Here is a 22,888-nt window from a genome sequence, read left to right as displayed (position 1 = left end):
ACTCGGGCGTCAGCGGGCGGGGCCGGCACGCGCCTCCGCCCTCTCGCGAGAGCCCGCGCGAGAGCCCCCCTGGGGGGTGGGGGAGGGGGCGCTGTGCAAAGGTCAAAGGTCACGGGGGGAGGGGGAGGGGGGGGTGGTGTCACCCCCGGTGTCCCCATCGGGACCTTCACGTCCCCTCCTGCCCCTCCCCGGCACCTCTGACCCCGGCCCCAGACCCTGACCCGGCCCGGAACAGCCGGGACCTGGGGCTTTCGGAGCGCTCGGGGCTGGAGCCCGAACCGAACCCCAGAGCGGGGCTGCCGGACCCGGGCACGGCCTCCTGCCTCCCTCCCAGCCACCTCCTCCTCTCCTCGGGTGTCCCAGCCCTGTGTCCCGGCTGATGGCCTGGCCCCGCACGCGGTCACGGAACCGTTTGGGTTGGATAAATTAATGAACTAATTAATATTCCCTGATGTCCATCACGGGCGCCGTGTCCAGCTTTGCCCCTGTTTGCTATGCACAGTTCCTTTGCTCCTCGGGAGCACCACGTAACCACCAGTGGCTTTTACACTCTCCTTGCTGCAGAACCTGGGTCAGCTCTGTCAATGTCTGGTTCTGGAACGCCCAGTGTGTCACACCTGTACCCAACCCTCTGCCACGTCTGATGTCAAATAACTTTTAATTTTGCTGTAACAGTAAACACCTTTCCTGAGATCCCAGCTGATCCTCACGGAACCCCAGACTGGTTTGGGTTGGAAGGGACCTTAAAGCTCCCCCAGTGCCACCCCTGCCATGGTCAGGGACACCTCCCACAGCCCAGGGTGCTCCAAGCCCCATCCAACCTGGGCTGGAACAGGGATGGGGCAGCCACAGCTTCTCTGGGCACCCTGGGACAGGGGCTCACAATAAAGAATTGCTTCCTAAATGTCTGTCCTGAATTTCCCCTCCTCCAGCTTAAAGCCATTCCCCTCATCCCATCCCTCCCTGTCCTTGTCCCAAGTCCCTCCTCAGCTTTCCTGGAGCCCCTTCAGGTCTGATGTAAAACAGGATAATGGGACGGTCTTACTCAGGCACCTTCATTTCCAAATGAAAAACTGGTTTTCAAAACTCCAGGGTTACTGGGTCTTTTGCTGCCATTTCCAATAAAGTTCCTGAGATATTAATAGCCTAAAAAGATCCCAGAAAAATCTTGCACAGAATTTCCAAGTCTTTCTAAGCTGATCTGGTTAATTTAACGGAGTTCGGCACATTTAGGAAAAAATAGCTGTTTAAAAATTAAAAAAAATAATAACAAAAATTTAAAAAAAGCCTGACTGTAATAGGTTTGTTCCAAGCTAATTCTTTTGGTACAGGTTGGTTGTCAACACGGGATTTTCTCACAGACAAAAGGAGGTTTATTGCAGTATTCCCGTGGTACCCCACTGGCTGTGTGTCCCTCACCCCTCCTGGGCAGCCACCCAAGGTCACCTCTGAGCAGCTCCATGTTCCTCCTTCCCTCTTCATCCAATAGGGACAGAAGTCTCTGCTGAGTGGGTTTCCCCGAGGGTTTTCTCTCGTGCTGTTTGCCCATGGATCCGGGCTCTGGAAGGAGGCAATGGACGTGGCTTTTTTGTCCCCTCCATGAACAAGTCCCTTGCCTCGGCTGCTGCCCGGGGGGTGCACAGGACGGACCCAGCACACGCGGGGCCGGGCACTACGGACGGGTGGGGGGGCTGATGAGGGACCCTGGCTGGCGAGCAGCTCCAGGAGCCGGTGGCCACCCCAGGGCTGGTCCCGCCCCACCAGCTGGGAACGTGGAGGTCAGGACAAAAGTTATCCCGGCTGCAGGAAGGCTCCGTGGGCAGCGGCGATGGGCTCGGCTGCGGGGCAGCGCGGCCGTGGCGGGGATCTCCTCACCCACACCCTGCGTGGGGCCCCTCTGCTTCACCCAGGGCCCTGAGAAGAGGCCGAGGGTCTGGGGTGGGAGCCCCTCGCGTTACCTAACGCGGCGGGGGATGAGGGAGAACTCCTAGAGCCAACAAATAAGAAGCGAGGAAATTAAAAATAATAAAACAGACTTGGGGATGAAGCAAAAAGACTGAAGCTTTCCCACACCGGGAGTCGAACCCGGGCCGCCTGGGTGAAAACCAGGAATCCTAACCGCTAGACCATGTGGGACCGCCTGTTCCGACACCGCCCTGCGCCGACTGCTGGTTCTGCTGCTCCTGCTGCCTCTGCTGCCTGTACTGCCCCTCCTGCCTGCACTGCCCGAGCTGCCCCTGCTGCCTGCACTGCCAGAGCTGCCCCTGCTGCCTGCACTGCCAGAGCTGCCCCTGCTGCCTGCACTGCCCCTGCTGCTTGTGCTGCCTGCACTGCCCGTGCTGTGCTGCCTCTGCTGCCTCACTGCCTGTGCTGCTTGTGTTATCTGTGCTGCCTGCACTGCCCGAGCTGCCTCTGCTGCTTCTACTGCTTCTGCTCCCTGTGCTGCCCTCGCTGCCCTCACTGCCTCTGCTGCTTGTGTTATCTGTGCTGCCTGCACTGCCCCTGCTGCTTCTACTGCTTCTGCTCCCTGTGCTGCCCTCACTGCCCTCACTGCCTCTGCTGCTTGTGTTGTCTGTGCTGCCCGCACTGCCAGTGTTGGCTGCGCTGCTGCCCGTACTGCCCGTGCTGCCCTCACAGCCTGTGCTGCCTGCTCTGCCCGTGCTGCCCTCAAAGCCCGCTCTTCCTGAGCTGCCCGTCCTGCCCGTCCTGCCCGCGCTGCCCGCGCTGCCCGCGCTCCTTCGCGCTTCCTGCCCGAGCGGTTCCGGTGCGGCCCCCGGGGGCTGTGCAGGGTCCCCGGGCCGAGCGAGGGAGCCGGGCTGTCCCGGCGAGTTAGGGCGGAGGGTTTGCACCACAGCATGAAGACCGATACGCAAAACCCGCCAAAATTTAGGGTCACCTTTCCCCGAGTCATTAAAATTCCCTGTTAAAAGATGGGGATGGAGGCTGATAGAAGTGAAGGAGCAAATGCCAGATGGGAGGGTGAGAAATTGAAGCCTGTCCTAAAAAGGTGCAGGAAGTGGGTAACAGACACAAGTTGGCTTTGGGGCAAATTCTGTCAATCAAAGAATAAGGTGAAACAACTGGTCTGCTGAGTTCTGCCTCAAAACAACCTTCCCAGGCAGTGGTGCGAGGCAAATCCTCAGCGGGGCATTGCAAGAACAGGCTACAGGCTGCCCACGAAGAGCAGCCCAAACGGGGCTTGAGGAGGAGTGCTGGATGGCAAAGAAACTTCAATGTGCCCAAACGATTTAAATCTTCCAACACGTAGCACTGGAGCCCTGCAGTTAGAAAATTCACACTTAAATAGGCAAAGGGGAGAATTAGGACTCCTCTAGTGAACAGTCCTCAATCCCAGTGGTGGTGATGGAGATAGATTGAGGAGATCAGAGCGGCTGCTGAGGCAGAAATCATCATAATGAAGAGTTTCCAATTTGCCCCACAATGAGTCAGGAAACGTCACTTCAGCATATGATGTAGTTGCTCCATTTTAGATACCACAAAGGCTTGATTTTGGGAGCAGCTGGTTGGAGAAAATAAAAGAAGCGCCTGGGTTTAGTGCTGAGCTGTGCGAGGGGCTTCATTCAGAACCCTGCTATTAAAAAGCTCTCTATGAGAGTGAGTATAATGTATTCGAGCTGATATCATTTAAAGAACAACAGCAACAAAGAAATTCCTCCCCAAAGAGCTCATTAAAAAATGAATGAGCCAAAAGGATAACATACTTGGAAGAAGCATGGAGATTGCTGAAATGGCTCAGAACATTTTATATCACCAGGAGGAAAAAGACTGAGAACAGGTGTGGCTACAAAGCACTGCAAGCAAAGCTATAGAAACATAAGTTTAAAAATAAAATACTCTTCAAAATGCAAAGCTGGTGCAGACCCTGTCTGTGTGCCAGCAGAGGAGATCCTGAATAAGCTTCACAGTGTCAAATGGATCTGATGAGAACTGCACAAGGCAGATATGAGCAGATCCCACTTCCTTGTGTGGATCCCAGCTGCAGCACACTGACCTGTGAGAAGCTGCTCTGGCCTGTTCTAGGGATGTGGAGAGTTCCCTACTTTTATGGCAGGGGATGACTGTAGCCCATCCCCATGAAATGAGGAGCAATTTGCTCCCCAAGGACTTGGCACCACTGGTAGCAAGATTTGAGCTTTTCCCATGCATCAACCCCTGTCCTCAGCTTTTTGAGTCTCAGGGCTGAATGATGATGCTTCTCCTTCCAGAAGAACTGGGGAGGTGTCCACAGAAGCAGCAGTGGCAGCACCTGTACCCCCCAACAGGAACTGTGCATGAGGGAAGGGGGAAGGTCTCCCTTTCCTGACCACTCCTGGAGATCAGGACAGTGGAGGGAGCAGATCTTCAGCTTCATTTAGACTGACCATGTTCATACTGTTACTGTACCTGCCCATGAGGCTCTTCCTGGGGCCCCACAGGTGTCAGAAAGCCCTCATAGCTCTGACCAGCCCCACCTGGGGCTTGCACCCAGCCCACGTGAGCCCTGGGCCCTCAGTTCCCCCCTGAGCCATTCCCCCTCTCACCAAGGTGGCCATGGCTGTGCCCAGCCCTGTGGAGTGGCCACCTGGCCTGGCCTTGGCTCTGCCTTGTCACTACAGACCTGGTCACCATCATGGGCCTGATCCTGAGCCTGGCCTGCAGACAGACTGCACAGGTTGACCTCAGCCCTGTCTCATCCCCACGAGCTGCCGGACAGCCTGGGCTCCAGGTTGCCCCATGGGGCTGCCCTGGCACTGTGGGGCTGACCTTGGCTTCCTGCAGATGTGCTGGAAGTCATGGGCTATTGCCATGGGGTGAGGAGAGGCTGAAGGAGCTGGGGTTGTTCAGCCTGGAGAAGAAGAGGTTGAGGGGAGACCTGGTTGTTCTCTACAACTCCCTGAAAGTAGGTTGTAGTGAGGTGGGTGTTGTTTTCTTCTCCCTAATGACTAACAACAGGGCAAGAGGAAATGGGTTCAAGTTGCAACAGGGGAGGTTCAGATTGGATATTAGGAAAAACTTCTTCATCAAAAGTATGGTGAGACATTCAACCAGGTTGCCCAGAGAGGTGGTGGAGTCATGGTCCCTGGGGGTATTCAAAAAACACATAGACGTGGTGCTTCAGGAGATGATTTAATGGTTAAGGTGGTGTAGGACTGATGGTTGGACTCACTCAATGATCTTGAAGGTCCTTCCCAACCATGATGATTCTATGATTACCCAGGGTTTGCATCAGGTGGTCCCCTGAGACACTGCTCAGGCACAACCATCTCCCTTCTCTTCTGGCAGCTACCCACACAGGGTGGCCTTGGAGATACTTGGGCAGAGGTGAGTGCCTTCAGATTGCCCACACCCAGCCTGGCTGCTCAGCACTCCAATTTAAATACAAGAACCTGTTTGTTAAGTTGGTCTGCTTATTAGATACCCAAGATGTTTAAACCACGAGTGCAGAGCAGCTTTCTAAGTGGTTTGCCTTGCTGGCTGCTGAATATCTGGCTGCTGGGAGAGGAGCTGAGCTTGCCTGGCAAAGTATGTGCAGCAAAAGCAAATGGGGATGTTTGGCATTGCAACACTGAAAACTGCAGGCTCAGAATCTTCACTTCTCCCTGTGGTTATATGGCAAAGCAAAGAACTTGCTGCCTTTCCCACTGACTTCAGCAGAAACACAGCTGGTCTGCAGACCCTTAGCTGTAGGAGAAAGGATAAAAGATACAGGGTAATAAACCACTTCTTGCAGTCATTATGGGGATTTTGTTAGTGTTGGTAAACAGGCAGTGTGCAAGCAGAACTCAAGGTGCTTTCTGAGGGCAAAAGTGACTAAGTGTAAGCTTTAAAAAATCAGCTCTGTATTATTTCACTGAAAGGATATGGTGAGAAACAGGACCTGCAGGGATTTCAGCAGGGGACATCCCTAAGCAACGAAATGGAGCAAATCTGTTTATGCTAGTTAAGCAGAATAGTAACAATCGGATGAAGCTGATAAAACTCAGGCAGATTATAGTGCAAAACACTTTGACAGGATCTCAGACAGATATCTGAATGATGGCCCCAGCAAGAAATACCCCTGAAGAGCCCCTGCACTGGTGACAAATGGTGTAGGTGACCCTGTGAATCTGCCTGTAACCCTGGAGTCCTGACTGTGGGACTTTTCCTCCAGGTTTACTTCCAGAAATCAGGATTCAATTAATTTCTCAAGGCTTGTAAGAAAAAAAAATAAAAAATCTATCAGACTGCAGGATTAGCTTGAGGAATTACAGGTTCTGTCTGTGGCTAAAAAATAACCCCAGCTCTTGGCAAGTACCTCCAACAGTATTACACTGTCTGGCACACACATCAGCCACAACAAAGCCAGAAAGGTCAGGCAGGGAGTGGGTGCAGGGAGTTAGTGACATGGGACAGCTGTGTCACCACTGCTCACGTTGCTGTCTGTGTGGAGGTGGCAGTGCCAGCTCAGTTCTGTGTCACCACCCTTTGCCACCCTCCCCTTGCCAATGTCCTTAGCTCTGGGCACCTGGGGATGGTGGGACTTGGGAAGCTGACCCAGTTCCCTGTTTTCCTGTGGGGCTGGGGGGGAAGCACCGACCCAGCTCCTGCCTGTGGACTGACAGTTCCCTAGAGGATGTAGATTGAAAGCAGCAGAGCTCCAACCAGACAGAAAGAGGTGGGAGAGGCTGTGATGGAGTAGAAGTCCTTTGGGAACCTGTTACCAGTGTGGTGGCAGGGATATAAGCACCTCATTATGGTTGAGTTTTGGTGGGAATTTGGAAGCAAGGCAGGCAAACCTCTGCTGTGGACATCATCCTGACCTCTGCTGCCAGCAGCCTCAGAGCTCAGCTCATAGAAAGTGACCCAGGAGCATGGATATTCCTTCCCACATCTGCCTAGCTTTGGGACAAGGACTACCCAGGACAGCAGAGTCAGTCTCCTGGTTCACAAGGGACATTCCCACCCTTGCCTTTCTCCCATTTTCTCCTCTGGGCCCATTCTGATGTAGGGCTCTGCTCCTCATCCTCATCCCAGTGCTTGTTGGATCATCCATTGGGCCAGTTCCAGTTACCAGCCTGGCATAACCCCTCCTCACTTCTGTTTTGTGCCAGCCCAAAGAGCTGGCGTGGTTCACCCAGCCTCATATCAACACCAGAAGCAAGACTCAGAGCAGCAGGAGGAGCAGAACTGGATGCTTGGGGAGCCCTCTGCTCACTTCATCCATCTCACCCTTCTTTCCCCTTTAAGGGCTTTTAAATGCTGCATCTGATGCCCTTTCCCTCTTTGCAGCCCTCCCTCTGAAAAGGCAGAGCTCTCCTTTGCTGCAGGGAGCTGGAACCCCTCCTGCTGCTCATCCTCTGGCTTCCTCAGCAGCCAGTGAGCCAGGGAAGGTGGCAGAAACCTCTCCTGTAATGTTTTTACTCACAATCTGGTTTAGAAAGCAGGAAAGGAAACCAAGAGCATTTGCTGCTCCATCTGTTTCCGTGTCCCATGCTGCTGGGGCTGGGCTGCAGCTGCTGCCATCGCCAGGCAGTAACCTGGCTGCTCCCTCTGCTTGGGGGCTAAAGGTGGAAAGGTGGGAAAAAAGTGGGACAGGATGATTTTTAAAAAGGCCCATGGCAGAGCATTTGGCTCGTTATATCAATTTACATCATGCCCACTATATAAAATCTGCTGATTGCTGCTCTAAACCACGTGCTTTTACAAATGGCCAAGTATCTCCAGCCAGCTCTTTCCAAAGGACAGTCCTGAGCTATTTGATACCTTCAGTCAGCTCCAAAACACAGACAGGGTTAATTAAGAGCAGGGATGTTTTTTCTCTGCCTCATACATGTTAAGACCATTTGTCACAGCACACAATGCAGAGAACCTCAGCCAGCAGCTCCTGCATCCAGGGCAGACTGGGCCTGTTCAGTGAGGTATTTGAGACACGTGATGCCCCATGTCTGTGCTCTGAAATAATGGAGAATCCACCACATCGGCCACCCAGCTTGAACCCCAAGCCCCCAAACGCAGAATTACATATGTCTTGATCAAAAGGGACCTTTTTAGGACCCAAACTCTTGCTTGAAGTGAGACCATCACCACTGCTAGATAAGCCAACCACAGCTTTGCATAACCAAGCCTTGAAAATCTCCAGGATCCCACCATCCGTGTGGGTGAACTGCACCCACTGGTCAGCCCAGCACTTTCTCATGTTTCCTTGTTGATACAAAGAGCTGCCCATGGTGAGAACCCTTGTCCCCACGAAGGCACTCAAAGCCATAGCTTGGTGGTACTTTGACATGTTTAACATACACTTGCACAGGACAGAATGTTTTCTGGTATTATTGGCTCCTTCAGTTCAAGAGTGCACAGAGCTGCTCCTGCTCCCCATCCCAGCCGTGGGGACTCGTGGAGGAGATGACAAGGTGAAGTGACAGCATGGCAGTGCCATACCCACCAGGCAAGAGGAGCAGAGCAGGTTTGGTGATAGCAACCAGGGCCAGCCATGGCTGGGGGGCTGCTGGGGGGCTGCTGGCCCAGTTGGTGGGTCAGGGTCAGCAAGGTGCCAGGCTTGGCACAAGCTTCCCTGGAATGTAGCAAAGGTGGGACCAAGGGAGAGGACCAGAGCTTAACTGCAGGTCCTGAATGGAGTAGGGAGCCCCTGAGGAAGAGTGTCCCCCTCTTCCTCCCACCATCACTCCTGAGGTTGCAGATGGGTGCCCAAGCCCTGCCGAGCACTTTAGGTCTCTATTCCCAGTATCACCAGTCTGTCCCCAGCACTGGGTTTGTTTGCAGCCAGCTGGAGCTGTAACTCCCCCCTTGCTGTACACAGAGACACGATGGGGCTGGCTGCAGGCTGTGCAGCCCATTCTGGCAGCAGAAGCAGAGCAAGGGCAGTGTCTGCTGGCCCAAACCTCTGGGGCAATTCACTGTCTGGGCTCACAGCTGGAACACATCTGTGTGGGCATTGCCCCAGCTCCTCAGCTCCAGACGTGGTGCCAGGGCAGCATCAGTGCTACCCTGAGGTCTCCTGAACTTCACCATCACCATCACCTGTTCTCCCACAGCCAGAGATGAGGAAACCTCCTCCTGCAAGGTCCTCCACCTGCCATTTCCTGACAGGGAGTGTGTGCAGAGCAGCTGAGCAGCTTCATGACAGGGGGGAGGGTGCACAGCTCCAGACACAGATTCTTCCAGCTGGGAACAGCATCTGAAGAAACGTTTGGAGCATGATCTCAGGGACCTGGCTCCTTTTGCAGTTCTTCAGTGGCAGTTGTAGGAAATAGCCTTCAGCCAACAACAGCCAGCAAGGGAATACTTTGGCCTGGAAACATTGATCGTATATCTCTTAATTCATCTTACAGGGATCTAGTGTTCATGGCCTCAAAGTTCAGAAAGGCTGCTGTTTCTTGGAGGCAGCATGGGTTTGTTACTAGCAAAAGCACCAGGGCTTGCAACCCTGTATTCTCAGGGACACTGCAATGTCTGTGCCGTGCTCTCAAAGGCTGTTCAGACACTTCATGTTCACCTGCTGCTGCCAGCTCTGTGTACTGATGACAGGCACCATGACTCCTGGGCTTCATCTCCCACGTGTGTGGCACAGAGTGACCCAACCCTGTCACTGGGGGAGGGTCTTGTGTTCTTGTACCAGGTACTGCTAGCAGAAATTTTTCTCAGCCCATGACTGCCTGAACTGTGAAAATTTTGGAAAAAGTCACTGCAGGGGGACCACAAAAGAAGATTTTCCCATAGCTGCTTTGTTTTTCCCCTCTGATTTCTCTCTCCCTCCCTGAGTCACTGGTGTTGACATAGCTCATGTCCACCAGTGCTCCCTGGCTCTCCAGAAGACATGGACCTTGCTCTGGCAGCTTTGCACTGGTGTGCAGCCTCACAACCATCTATCATGCCTGGTGGGTAAACCCCCTTTTGCCCAGGTTTCCTATTCCAGCAGTGGGAATCTCTGCTCCCAGGAGTGTCAGCAGGTACAGGACCATCTTCTCTTGGGAGGTTCTGCCTTCAGGTGATTTCCTTGCTCTTCGTTTTGATGCCCTCCTGCTGCATGACTTTATGTGAGACAGCAAAGGGCTGCCAGCCTGTGAGGAGGACTGATCTGAGATGTCCTCTCAGTGTCCCCTCTGCATCCTCAAATGCCTCCAGCTCACTGACTCTGGCCTCAAGAGTCAGGAGGTCTCTTAGCACATGATGTGCAGATTCATGTCCCAAGAGTTTTAGCCACAGCAGATAAGCTATGAAGAGTTCTCCAGCCAGCTTGCCAGAGGTATGGATTGAAAACAGCCTACACATTATAATCAAACCCTGAAATATGCAGAATTAAATCAGGACAGAAAAAATGAGTGCTCGTCTGGTCTCTCCTGCTGCAGCTTCCCATGTACCTCATCACCTCCCTCATTTTGAGGGGCGCCGGAGCTGGAGCTCCTGCAACTTCCTATGTCCTCATCTTCTATTTTTGGTCTGTCCAAAGGCTCTTGCTTGCACAGCCATGTCAGTCAGCCTGTTAAAGTTGTTGTACACCAAGTCTGTATCACAAGAGCCCTTGAACAGAGGCTGTCAGGCTGCTCTAAGCATTTTCCCAGCAGTGCAGCTTCCCTCACACAGGTACAGCCTTTATTGGCAAAGGCAAGTGATATCTGCACCTCCACAAGAAAAGCTGCCAATAGCTACACCAGCAAACTTTTGTTTCCAGCTCAGACCTGGTTTAACTCTTCCTTTCCTTCACCACAAAACTCATCCTCCCTTGCCTGCTCTCCCCAGGCATCTCCAGCAGCCCCCAGGGGCCCCTCTCCCCAGGACCCTTCTACCCCCACCCCCAGCAAGAGCTGTGCAGCTGTGTGTCTGCCAGCGAGTGGAGTGGCCATGATCTCACTGTCTCTCTATTTGTTATTTAAAAGTGCAGTGGGACTTTCACGTGGATGTCTTCAGATTAAGTTACTCTGAAGTTCTTCAGGAGAGCCAAAACGCTGTCTGCAAGAGAGCACCATGAGCACGGTATGGCTCTGTGCAGGGACCCTGCCCACTCGCTCCCCCAGAGCGATTCATAAACTGAACAGACTCATTTCTGACTTTAGCAGAAACTTTCTGCATGCATTTTGGCCATCGAGGCCAAAACCCCCTCAGTTAGTGGCAAAATCCACCAAGTATCTGCCAAATCTTGAGCCCAGTCAGAGGAGTTTGATGCATCTGGGCAGCTCATCCCCCAGGATTTGCTTCCACAGGGGGCTGTTCCTGTTCAGGAATAACAGGACCCTGCATGAATTTTGTTGGGAGCAGTGCTACATGGCAGCAGTCACTGAGATAACAGGGGCTCTGCTGTGCCTCCATGCTCCAAACTGGTGGCTGACAGAAGCTGTAGATCAGGGCTGAGTTATTCAGACGGCTCCTGCTGCTCAGGGAGCAGAGCTCTACCTTCTCCTGATGCCTCTGAATTGCTCTGGGTATGCTGATGGCTGATCCCTGTACTCATGGGGGATGCACCTGCTCTTCCTGCACAGATTGCTGCATGCTCAGGACAACAATGAACACAATAAATCCTCAAAATCTGCCCAAACAAAATTACCAGTGCAAAAAAGAGGGCATTTCTGGACAAACCCAGATGCATGGCAGCCTTATACCACAGGCTCACCACCTCACTGTGACCCATCAGGGACAGCCCAGTATCCAGCACAGGTGAAAATGGTTTTCTTTTTTGTTACTCCAGGCTGGTTCAAGTCCCACTCGCCAAAGCCGTGCTTTCCATCCCAGCTCTTGGCAGATGTCAGGAATAATGGAGGGCAGAGCAGAGCTGTTGAGCACTGTGCCCCACAGGGCAGCTGCCTGTTTGAAGACACCCTGACAGCTCTGGGCACCATGGGTGGCAGTGTCAAGGACATGTCACGGGGATAAGCAATTTACTGGGACAGCTGTGATCCAGAACCAAGCACAGGTGACATCTGGGACCTGCACCCAGCACAGTCTGCAGGTGTGTGACCTGACAAGAACTGCACAGCACCCATGACGGGTGGTACGGCTCCTTCCCAATTAACACAACCACAACAGCAGAACATTGCCATTGACCTGGAGCTCAAATAATCATAGAATTGTGGTGGTTGAAAAAGACCCTTAGGACCATAAAGTCCAACAATTACCCCAACACTGCTAACTGCCCCATGTCCCTCAGCACCACAGCTCCAGGGCTTTTAAGTCCGTCCAGGGATGGGGACTCCATCCCTGCCCTGGGCAGCCTGGGCCAGGCCCTGACAACCCTTCTGGGGAAGAAATTGTTCCCCAGCTCCAATTTGAACGCCCCTGGCACAACTTGAGGCCGTTCCTCTTGTCCCATCCCTTGTTCCTTGGGAGCAGAGCCCGACCCCCCCTGGCTCCAACCTCCTCTCAGAGGGTTGCAGAGATCCAGAAGGTCTCCCCTCAGCACCTCTGCTCCAGGATCAGCACCCCCAGGGCCCTCACCCCCTCCTGGGCAGACTTTGTGCTCCAGACCCTTCCCCAGCTCCGTTCCCCTTCTGCTCTCCAGCTTCGCTTCTCCCCTCCTCGTTTCCACCCCTGGGGCCGGGCCGGGACAGGTGCAGCGGACGGGCAGGCCGGGGCCGTGCAGGGGCTCCGCGGTGCCGGGGGCTCAGTCGGGCCCCGGAGCGGCCGCAGCCGCCGCCAGGGGCTGCCCGCACCCCGCGGTCTCCGCCGCTGCCGCCGGCCCCGGGCGCTGCTGCCCGCTCCTCCCTTCCCCTCCCCTCCCCTCCTCTCCCGGCCCGGCGCGGCGCGGCGGCCCCCAGCAGAGGGACCCGGGGAGCGGCCGGGGGTCCCCGGGCCGGGCCGCACCGCCCCCGGGCGGGGCCGGGGTCGGGTTTCACATCCTGCCCCACTGGCGGGCAGAGCGGGCGGCGCGGCCGAGAGGGCCATGGCGGAGAGGTGAGAGCGGCCCCGCGCACCTGTTGAGGCGGCGGGAGGGAGGGAGGGAGGCACCGCGGCACTGTCGGGACGGCGCGGGGAGCGGGACGGGGCTGGGGCGAACCGTGGCCCGGGGAGGGGTCGACGGGCGAGCCGTGGGTCCCGCGGGCAGGTGAGGGGCAGTCGGGCCGGGCCCTGGGGAGGGAGAAGAGCCGAGCCGAGCCGGACCGACCGACGGACGGACCGACCGACCGACGGACCGACCGACCGACGGACAGACAGACAGACAGACAAACAGACAGACAGACAGACAGACAGACAACTTGTGCGGGGAGCTGCCCCGGCCGCCTCCCGCCCGTGCCGGCCCGTCCGTGGGGGAACCTCCCGCAGCCGCCGCGCTCCCCGCAGGGCCCGGCTCCAGCCGCAGCCCGGACCGCGCTGTTCGCAGCCCCGAGCGGGGCTGTCCCGGCCGTGACCTCAATTCCCTGCCCGGGTCTGGGTCCCCACCCCCCCCGAGGGGCTCATCAGAAGCAGCCTCCGGTTTCGTGCCGGTTTCGGACCGGGCTGGCAGGCTGCGTAGGTTGTTCCCCGTCTCTTAAAAACCCAACACAATGACAAAGTGACACCGTTTTCCCGGTGGAACACAGGACCGGCTGTTTAACTCGTTTTGCTGGCGAGGGGTGACCTGGGGAGGGTTCGCTCCGGCTGGAAGCGGGTAAGGAGCCGGGATCACCTGTTGGCAGTGAAAATGGAGGGCCAGGTAGCCAGGCCAGTTTCCCAGGCTGCATCCTGCTTCCGACAAACGCAGGCGGATTTTATGGCTCCTCTGAATAACTCCATTCAGAGAGTTCCTTCTGGCCGCTCTGCACCTCGGCTCTGTGGCCAGAAGTGCTTGAATTAAGTTTGGCTCTGGTGGGAGGAGGGTACAGAGCCTGGCAGAAGCACTGTCCTCCCCACGGCTGATAACAGTTGCTGTTGCACTGTTTTGCCAGCGTTTTTTTCCATCCTGTATGAGAAACTCGAAATGATTTAACATTCCTGTGAGTGAGGGCTCTCCCCAGGGGCAGCAGATTTCAGCTGGCTTCTCACATTCTCTTTGTCTGTGGGGGAGGAGGGAGGGCTGTGCTGGCGTTTTGCCTGGTACCTTGGCGACAGTGCAAGGTGTTGGAATGATTTTTTATTTTTATTGTCTTTGAAGTTGTTTTGGGAGGAGGTTTTTTTGGTTGTTTTTCTGTTTGTTTGTTTGTTTGTTTTTTCCTGTCTCTTCTGCACCTTTTGCAGCAGAACGCAGTTTAAGTTAATCGGGCAGAAGGACCCTCTTGAGAAGGGATGGTAAATCCCCTGGGGAGTGGATGTAGAATACCAGAATTCATCCAGAGCAAAACAATTAGCACAGCAACACGCTCTCAGGCTGCCAGCAGAGCCACTCACAGCAGCTCCCTCTGCCTCTCTGCTTGTGACAGCCAAGGGCACTCAGCACTCGGGGCTGGAGGATGCAGGTTCCAGGGGATAAACTCCAAAACCTGACAAAGCCACCTGGATTTGGGGCTGTGGTTCCACTAGCCAGTCCAGCTTCTCGAGCTGGATTTTGGCATAATTTTTCTAGCGTATCCTCACTGACTGTCTCTTTGGTGTTTTTTGAGTTTGGTGTTTGCCGGGCTGATGAGACAGCTCTTTCCTATCAGTTGGAGGGAGGCTGTTTGGGATGATGTTGAGTTCACAGTGGATTATAGGAATGCAGATTGTGAAGCCAGGTTTTTGGCTGGGTGGTTCACGTGCCTTCTGTATTCACAACAGGTTTGCTTAGTTGAAACAGATGTCTTGGCCTTAGCTGGGATCATGTAAGCTACAGGGAAATGGAAGTGTCCTGGCCTGGTGCATTTTGCAACCAGTTATGGTTGTCTGTGGGATGTGAAATGCTGCTTTCAGCCTGACTGTTACTGGATCTGCAGCTGAAAAACCTCCTGAGAGACTTGCACGTTTGATGTGCCAATGTGATGTGCAGAACTTGGTTCTCTGAACGCTGCCATGCTTTAGGGGCACAAAAATCAAATGCCTCCCATTCAACTGATTTACTTGATCTCTAGAAAAAATATATTGTGCTGTGGTGCAGAGATGAAAGGAGGAGAGACTGAGGCTCCTGTAGTGAAGTGCCTCATGGGTAAGAAGGCCTTGCAGATTTCTGTGTTTTGTATCTGAGCTTTGAGGCTTTTTTTCTGTTTTGTTTTTAAATCAATTCTACTATTCTTCAGGGATTGGCTTCACAGGACTGGGGCAACTAACTGCTGGCAACCAGGTAAAGTTTAGTAAAACAGGGAACAGGCTTTTTTCCTGTAGAGCCATAGAAGAAGAACTATTATCATCGTTGAGGGATTGTGGGAAGGACTGCAAGATTTCAATCAGCTTTAATGGAATCGCTTCTGTAATTAAAGATAACAAAGCATAAACTGCCAAAGGATTCTGGCTTTTTGGCCCATGGGGGGTGGTTGTTTGGTTTTTTCCCCCTCTTGGCAGTGCAGCTTAATAAATATTCATGAGTCCTTTCTTTGAAGTTGCAAAAGGATGTGTCATATCTATATTTCTTGATAGGTAATGCATTACTAAGAATACTACTTGGTTGCCTTTTTATTGATGGAGAAGAAAGCTTTTTGTTTGGACTTGCCATTTTAGCAGCATATTTTTGGCTATTTCAATTTAAAAGCCTCAGGATGTGAGCAGAGGGAGGTCTTGCAGCCTGCACCAGTACTGGGGGTTGCTAAAGTCCTGTTAGCTGGGTGGCAGGAGAACTGGGGGTGATACTGAGTGTGCTTGTTCAGTGAGAAGCCTGCTGGTCTGGCTGACCATTTATATTGGATGAATACAGATATAAAGGATTCTCATGTTTTATGTTCTGATTACAAGGAAAACTCTTAGTGTTATTATTGAATCTCAGTATCTTGACTGTGAGTTTGTTGCATGTAATTAATTCCAATTGCTCCAGGCTTTAATTTGTCTTTGCCTGAATACTAGTTTCTGTGTTTTTTCAGAAGTTTTAATTTAGGAATGAGTGAAGCCTTCCACGCTCTGTCAGCCTGCCCTGGAGCTGCTGAGGCTCCTTGTGTCTGCAGCTTTGCTGCAAAGGGGTCTTATGGTTTTGGCAGAGTGTCTGAACCTCCTGCTGTTGTTCAGTGCAAAGCCCCCCACATCCTCTGAACTGGTCTGTGTGTCCTGTTCTGCTTTACCCTCTTGTTAATTGGCTTAAATAAGGCTGTGAATAAACGTCCTCTCTGAAGCTGGCTGTGACCACAGAAGCTTCTCCTCCCAGCAGGTTGTCCTGCTTTCCTCTGCTGGATCAGCCAGTTCCTGGCTGAGTGTTGTGGTAACTCACTTCACAGTAAGTGCTCTGGGGGAGTGAAGGTCTCTGCTTGCTCTCTGACAGCAGTGGAGATAAGTGCAGGGGGGAGAGTTTATCAGCAGCCCGACCACTGCCCCACGCTGCTGCTGTCATCCCTTGGGCTGCTGGAGCTGTCGGTGAAGTTGCCAGGGCAGTTTCCTTGGGATGAAATGGTTTAGGGGTGAAAGACTGACTGGCATTAAGTGAGACCAGGAGTGTGTTTTTGCTCCAGTAGCTCTGCTGGCAGAGGCAGGAGAAGGGTGATAAGGTGTGATAGACATCTTGTCCAGCATCACTGCAGTATCCTTTGTAAGCTGCTCCCATCAGCAGGCTCAGTGTGGCCTGGAGGGAGCTCCTGAGGTGGGGTTGTGTTTGACTCTGTGCAGATAAAAGCCTGGTCCTTGGGAAACACCTTCAGACACACCAGAGTCTTCTGATGAAAACTAATCAGAAGTTCAAAGGAAAGCAGCGTTTCCTCCTTCCCTGTGGTCTTCTCTTCCCAGTGTCTCCATTCCTCTCACACTGCTCAAATGGCTTTCTGGTGGATGATGCAATTAGGAGGAGATGCTTGCAAGCTTTCAGCAAATAAATACGTCAGAATTTGAAGGGCTCCACTTAGGCTCCATCAGTTCTCCCCAGGTGGAGTGCAATTATCTGTGCCTTGTTGTGACATGTACACTCTTGTGTTTCTTTAAAAATCCCTCTGGGCAGATTCAAATAGTTAGTGAAGTGCCTCTTATTTATAAATTTCAGAGCAGACACTGGGATTTGGTTTAGCTGGATTCATAGAGGGTTTCTGAGCTCTGCTGTCATCATTTACACATTTGATGTTAATTCCTGCCTCTGTCAAGGTGCACAGAAAGGCAGTTCCCTCTTGGGAAGCTTTTATGATCAAGCAATTTCTTGCACTTTTTAGCAGCTCAGTCATGAGTGTCCACTGAAGCAAGCTGTCTGGTTGTCTTTATACTTTTCCTGGGGAAGAGTAGGCTTCTGCTTTGGGCAAATTCTAAAAGCAGTAGTTTCTTGGAGTGGCAGGAAAGTATTAACTAAAGCTGCAGATGTGAGGTCCATCTGGCTTGAACATCAGGAACGAGACATTGTAGGTTGAGAGAAAATGTTTTTGAACTTGGTGTTTGTCTTGTGGGAGGATGGAAAAGATACTATTATTTGGGATATATTCTCTCATCCTAATTGCTGTTCCAAGTGTTTGAGGTTACTGATGTAAGGAATAACAGTGTTTTGTATTTCCAGTTGAATATTCATCAGTGAATTCCAGTGTAGCCAACCTCCAGCTACCCTCCCAAGCTTTTTTCTTTCTTTGTCATCAACTGCCATTTTTTGGTTATGCAATGCACAGAGCCAAAAGAAGCTTGGGAAGCTTATAATGAGGATGCTGAAGATCCAGATTTCTTGTTTTCAAGAAAGCATGGGCAATGGAAATGAGTCCAGGATCCCCAGGGGAAGAGTTGGTCTGGCTTGTGTAGCAGCTGGAGGTGTTGAGGTGTGTCTGGCCTCCTGCAGTTATGTGCTTCAGGTGAAAAAGAAGGACTTGGGTTGGACAATATCAACTTCAGAACCCCCCCCTGAAAAAAACAAGCTGAAAGAATAAAGGACTGGAGATGCTGAGACTGTTTTTTTTCAAGCTCTTTACTTGGACTTAAGGTCTTGTATAAAGTTCTGCTGAGAGCTTTATGCTGCAGACCACTGGGAACTTCTGAAATTGAAAGATCTTCAAAAATTATTAATTGACACCTTTATCAGGCACCAGAGGCAAATAGAAGGCTGGCTCTACACAGGGGATATATTTTCTTACCCCTCTCATACTCTGCTTGTGCCTAGCTCCCTGAGCCAGGCTCTCTCTTGGCTTTGCCTTCCTCCATGGATGCTGCTCTGATGTGGGATGAAACAGGGGATGGTGTGTGAGTGCCCCATGCTTGCTGCACATTCCTGTTTCAGCCTAGAACAGAGCAGTTCTGGCCCTTTCCAAACTGACCCTTTTCATAGCCACAGGGTTTATGATCTATGAAAAGCAAACAAACCAAGTGAGGGGGGCAGGGGGGGAACCTCAGACCTGCACCAGGCTGCTTTGTGTGTGTGTGAGTTGGCAGCTGGAGGAGGCTGCTTTGGGGCTTTGCTTTGGCAGATGGGGCTGCTTCCTACCTGGGCAAACAAGGTTGCTGCTTTCTGGCTGGAAACTTGTTCCAGAGGCAGAAAGGACTGAGTGTAGTGGGATTTTGTGTGGACACCACGAACCCAGTGCCAGGTGCGCTGTAGCAGGGATGACTTCTTTGTTTGGCAAATCTGGTTTTTCTGTTTGGTTTTCCTTGTGTTTGTTTTTTTCCCAGAAGAGTGACAAAGAGGCTTACTGTGTCCATCACCAGTGAGACCAAGAAAAGCCCTGCACAATGCTGCCCAACGAGTTGGGAATGAGCTCAGCAAATGCCCTTTCACCACATGGAGTTCAGCTGTCTTGGTTATTTTGACTCTGAGGCAGAGCAATGTCTTGGCTGTGGGCTTTCATCTGTAGCAGCAGCCAGGGCTCAGTTTAGGGGAAGGATAAATTGGCATAAAATATTTTCAGTAACAAAGCAAAGTCAGAGAAGAAGTTATCATATGAGACTTTATAGCTAAATAATTAAATACAGAGCCAGGGGATGCAATGGGTGAGCAGTTCTGTGTCGTGTTGCCTGGAAAGATGCCACTGGAGGGGCTGTGCCCAGACCAGGTGGTGGATGTAGCTGCAGTTTTTGGTGCCTCGGGGTGGCTGGCGTGGTTTTACTGTCAGGACCCCAACCTGCTGCAGTCCTGGTCCTTCCCAGCTTATCTGTTGGTGCAGTCCTGCTCCTTCCCACAGCCCCATCAGCCCTGGGCTTGTCTCCCAGGTGCTTTTGGGGATGTGGGGGAAGCAGCAAGTGCAGGGTTGTTTCCAGACATGGGGAAAGCTGTGGAGGGTCACACACTGTGCTCCAGGATCTGAGTTTCCCTTATGTGCAGCTAAACAGTAACTCAAGGTCCCGCTGTTAGTTTCAACACGTTCAGTTTGTTGTGAAATTAAATGTCCTATTTGGTCCTCTTCTGGTCCAGGAGCTGTTTCCTCCTCGTGTATATTGTAGTTCTTTGATAGTTACAAATGTCCAGCTGTATTTCAGCCACACTGTCTTAATCTTATTTGCTCCCTAGCTACAGTAATTAGGTTTGGGATTTTTTGTTCTTTTTATTAGGCCTTCCAGGCATTGCTGTAAGCTATGGTAAAGGGAGATGCTCAAAGTGTTTTTATGAGTTCTTGGTAGTGAATCAACATCAAGTGAAGCAAAGAGAGATGGGGAAAGGGACTGTGAGCTGAGGTGCAGAGCCCGGAGTGTGGCTGGCATGAGAAGAGCTTACTGTATGCCTGAGGAAAAATGCTAAATATGTTATGATATGGAGGTACAGTTTCTTAGCAATTTCTACCATTGTAATAAAATGGATTGACTGGGATGTGGCTGAGTTGCATTCAGTCAGTACAGTAAAATGAGTGTGAGTGTTGGGGCTTGGAGTTGGGCTCTGGCCTTGGGTCAGTCCTGCCCGCAGTCCTGCATTAGAAGAGTTGCAGTTTTGGCATGGGATCTCCTTATAGTCTGCCCTTTGAATAAGCTACTCCAGTTTTCAATAAATTAGTTTTAAAATCAATGAAAATGAGGGTGGAAAGCAAGTGCCATGGTGCTTTCTGCACTGTGGCTTTAGAAGCTTCTGAGGAAATGCCTGGTGAGGAGGTGGTGGTCTGACAACTCAGCCTGAATTCACTGAAGCTGTAAATTGAAATGAGTCCAAAACATTTGTTTGAAGTTCTGGAGTCTCAAGGCTTTTCCAAAGCAGAAGTCTGTTTTGGGGAGGCAATAAGCATAAAGGGTAAGAAAGGCAGTGATCTTCCAGTGTGAAACTGTGCACTGCCACCCTCGTTTCTTCTGGCCCTGGATCCCATCAGCAAAGTGGTTGAGTTCACTAAGGCAAGAGAAAGCTGCTTTTTATTTAGCAAGCTGGGAAGTTTCCATGTGGGAACTGAGGAGCTCCAGTGTCCCTGTGTACTGGGGATACACAGAGGGGACCCCCTCTTTCCAGCAGCAGCAAGGCACTGGATCTGCTCTGCTCACAGCACACCCCAGGGTTATCATCCAGTCCCCCTCCCATGGCCCCTCAGGCTGCCTTCAGCCACTGTACTGCAGGGGTGACTTCGGGTGTGTTGTTGGGACTCTGTAAAACCCTTCTGTGAAAGGAGGAGGCTGGCAGTGAGATGTTTCTAAGTGAAACTTAGAAACACAGAATCCCAGACTCATTTTGGTTGGAAGGGGCCCTAAAAATCATCCAAACCCAACCCCCCTGCCATGGTCAGGGACACCTCCCACAGCCCAGGTTGCTCCAAGCCCCATCCAACCTGGGCTGGAACAGGGATGGGGCAGCCACAGCTTCTCTGGGCACCCTGGGACAGGGGCTCAGCACCCTCACAACAAAGAATTGTTTCCTCAATGTCTAACCTAAATCTTCCCTCTTTTAGTTTAAAGCCATTCCCCCTTATCCTGTCATTCCATGTCCTTGTCAAAAGTCCCTCTTCAGTTTTCCTGGAGCCCCTTCAGGTCCTGGGAGGTGGTCTGAGGTCTGCCCAGGGCCTTATCTTCAGGCTGAACAACTTCAGCTCTCAGCCTCTCTCCATCTGTTGCTGTTCAGGTTGCTCTTATTGAAACAAGGAGAGCTGGAACTGTTGGTGATTTCAGCTCTTACTGAAACAAGGAGAGCTGGAGCTGTTGGTGATTTCAGCCTCTCAGGCTCCCACAGCTCTTTCCTGGCAAGGCAGCTTCTCAGGGTGTGATGGCAGAGTCCCTCATCAGCCATCCAGCACTGCCTCTGACAGCTGCTTGAGCAGTATTTGATCTTGGAGGCATGAAATAATTTGCTTTTGTCTCAATTTGGATAAGGAAATCTTCTGCTGAGAAAGAGGAGCTGCCTGTGCCTGGGGGAGGAGAAGTTTTCCAGCAACTGTGCGTGCTCTGTGTCCTTGCTGTGAGGCTACAGGGAAACCTCATCCTGGGCTACTTTTCTCTGGCCACCCTGCTGTCTCTGGGGTGTGAAACAAAGACTGCAGGTGGAGCAGGGTGCACAGCATGGTGATCACCACATTGCCCCCTGAAACAGCCCAGGGTTCAGCTGGAAATGTGAGAACGGGGGACTTGCAGGAGTGGGGGTGCTGGGTCCTGGGTGCTGAGCTGTGCTCGGGGCATGTTGACTTTGGGCTGCATCCTGCACCAGGAGGCTCTCTGTGGAAGAGCAGAGTTTCCTATTTGAGAGTGTCTCCTGATACCACGTACATCTTGTACTCTGGGCAATGAAATAAAATCCCTCCTGCAGCTGCCGGGGTGGCTCCGTTACCACTGTCCTGGCAGCGTGTGCCGTGGAGCTGGGCCCCCAGGAACAGCCCTGGGGTGGGTGGGGGATGTGTTCAATTCCTCCTGCCTTGCTCAGTCCTCTGCTGCTCACAGCAGTAGCCACTTCTTCAAGTGTGGGGAGGGTCAGAGAACAGGGAAATTTCTCGTGGGGCTGCCTGCAGTGCTTTCTTGCCTTCCACATCCCAACTGGACCTGAGATAAACTCGGGGATTCCAGGGACTGCAGAGAGGGTTTGAGGGACTTTACATGAATTAACAATATTCCCCTGAAATTGTCGTTTTGGGGCTGTTACCTGTGGTAGGACATTGTGCTGCTTTGCACAAAGGGCTGTAGGTCAAACCCCCCTGAGGGAGCAGCTGTGGGGAAGGCAAATGACATCTGTGAGCATGAAAACTTGATGGTGAGATGTGTCTGTACCTGGGCTTTGGACTGCTCTGTTGGTTCCTCTGCCTTTCACTGGGACAGGGAATATATGGGCTCATGGACAGGGAGCAATGTCAGTGGGGTTGGCTGTGAAATTCGGGTGCTGTTGGGGGGACACTCAGGGAGGCAGCCGTGTCATGGCAGAGCTTCCATGCTGCTTGAGATGTGGAAGAGGCTTCATCCCTTTCAACTTCACACCTGCCAAGCTGTGTCAGAAGACATGAAGAAGAGGAATGAACAGCTGGGAGATGCAAACTCTCTTTTTTTCTTGTGCCTCAGGCAAAAGCTGATCAGTGAATTTTTAATTTGTTTTAAAATCTAAAAGCTTTTGCTGACTAAACCTGTTTGTTAGCAGTTGAGCCCTGCCTCTTGTCTCTGTCAGGACCTTGGCAGAGGCTGTGCTGGCCTTGACCTTGACTGCAGCTCTGCACTCAGCAGTGCCAAAGCCAAGGGAGAAGTGCCAGGCTGTGGCTGCTCCCGGGGAGGGAGGCACAGCCACCGGGCACTGCTCTCCTGGCATCTCAGCTGGCTTCTCCTGGGCTCCTGGATTCCCCCGGGCAGGAGGAGCCTTTCCCCTGCTGCATCTCATCTGGTGGGTGCCTCAGAAGGTGCTTTGGTCATGTAAGGTGTTTCCAGCTGGAAGCACATCCCAGTTTGGGTACTTGAAAACTGGAAATGCGCAGTTACCTGTGGAACCTCAGCACTCGTGTGCCCAGGGAGGTTGTGGTAACTCTGAGCCCCTGGTTATGGGCTCTTCATGACTGGCAACATTAATAAAAATAATAAGACTTATATCTGCCCTGCCACAGAGCTA

The 22,888-nt window shown here is 52.4% G+C and overlaps 1 protein-coding gene and 1 non-coding gene across 2 annotated transcripts in view; one reads left to right on the top strand and one right to left on the bottom strand.

The window, feature by feature from the left end:
* Nucleotides 1-2,064: 2,064 nt before the first annotated feature.
* Nucleotides 2,065-2,136, bottom strand: TRNAE-UUC (transfer RNA glutamic acid (anticodon UUC)). Its single transcript has one exon. It is a non-coding gene; the product is annotated as a tRNA-Glu (tRNA).
* Nucleotides 2,137-12,555: 10,419 nt separating this feature from the next.
* The window catches only part of LOC139803568 (rho GTPase-activating protein 39-like), a 54,419-nt gene continuing 44,086 nt past the window's right edge, over nucleotides 12,556-22,888 (top strand). The window contains exon 1 of the mRNA XM_071759847.1: nucleotides 12,556-12,882. Coding sequence (XP_071615948.1) covers nucleotides 12,872-12,882 — 11 coding nt within the window. The 5' untranslated portion in view covers nucleotides 12,556-12,871. The remainder of the gene's footprint in view (nucleotides 12,883-22,888) is intronic.

This window comes from Heliangelus exortis, chromosome 16, assembly GCF_036169615.1.
Source record: "Heliangelus exortis chromosome 16, bHelExo1.hap1, whole genome shotgun sequence".
In the NCBI taxonomy this organism is placed as follows: Eukaryota; Metazoa; Chordata; class Aves; order Apodiformes; family Trochilidae; genus Heliangelus; species Heliangelus exortis.
Note: the sequence above shows the minus strand (reverse complement) of the source record. Positions and strands in the feature narration are given on the sequence as shown.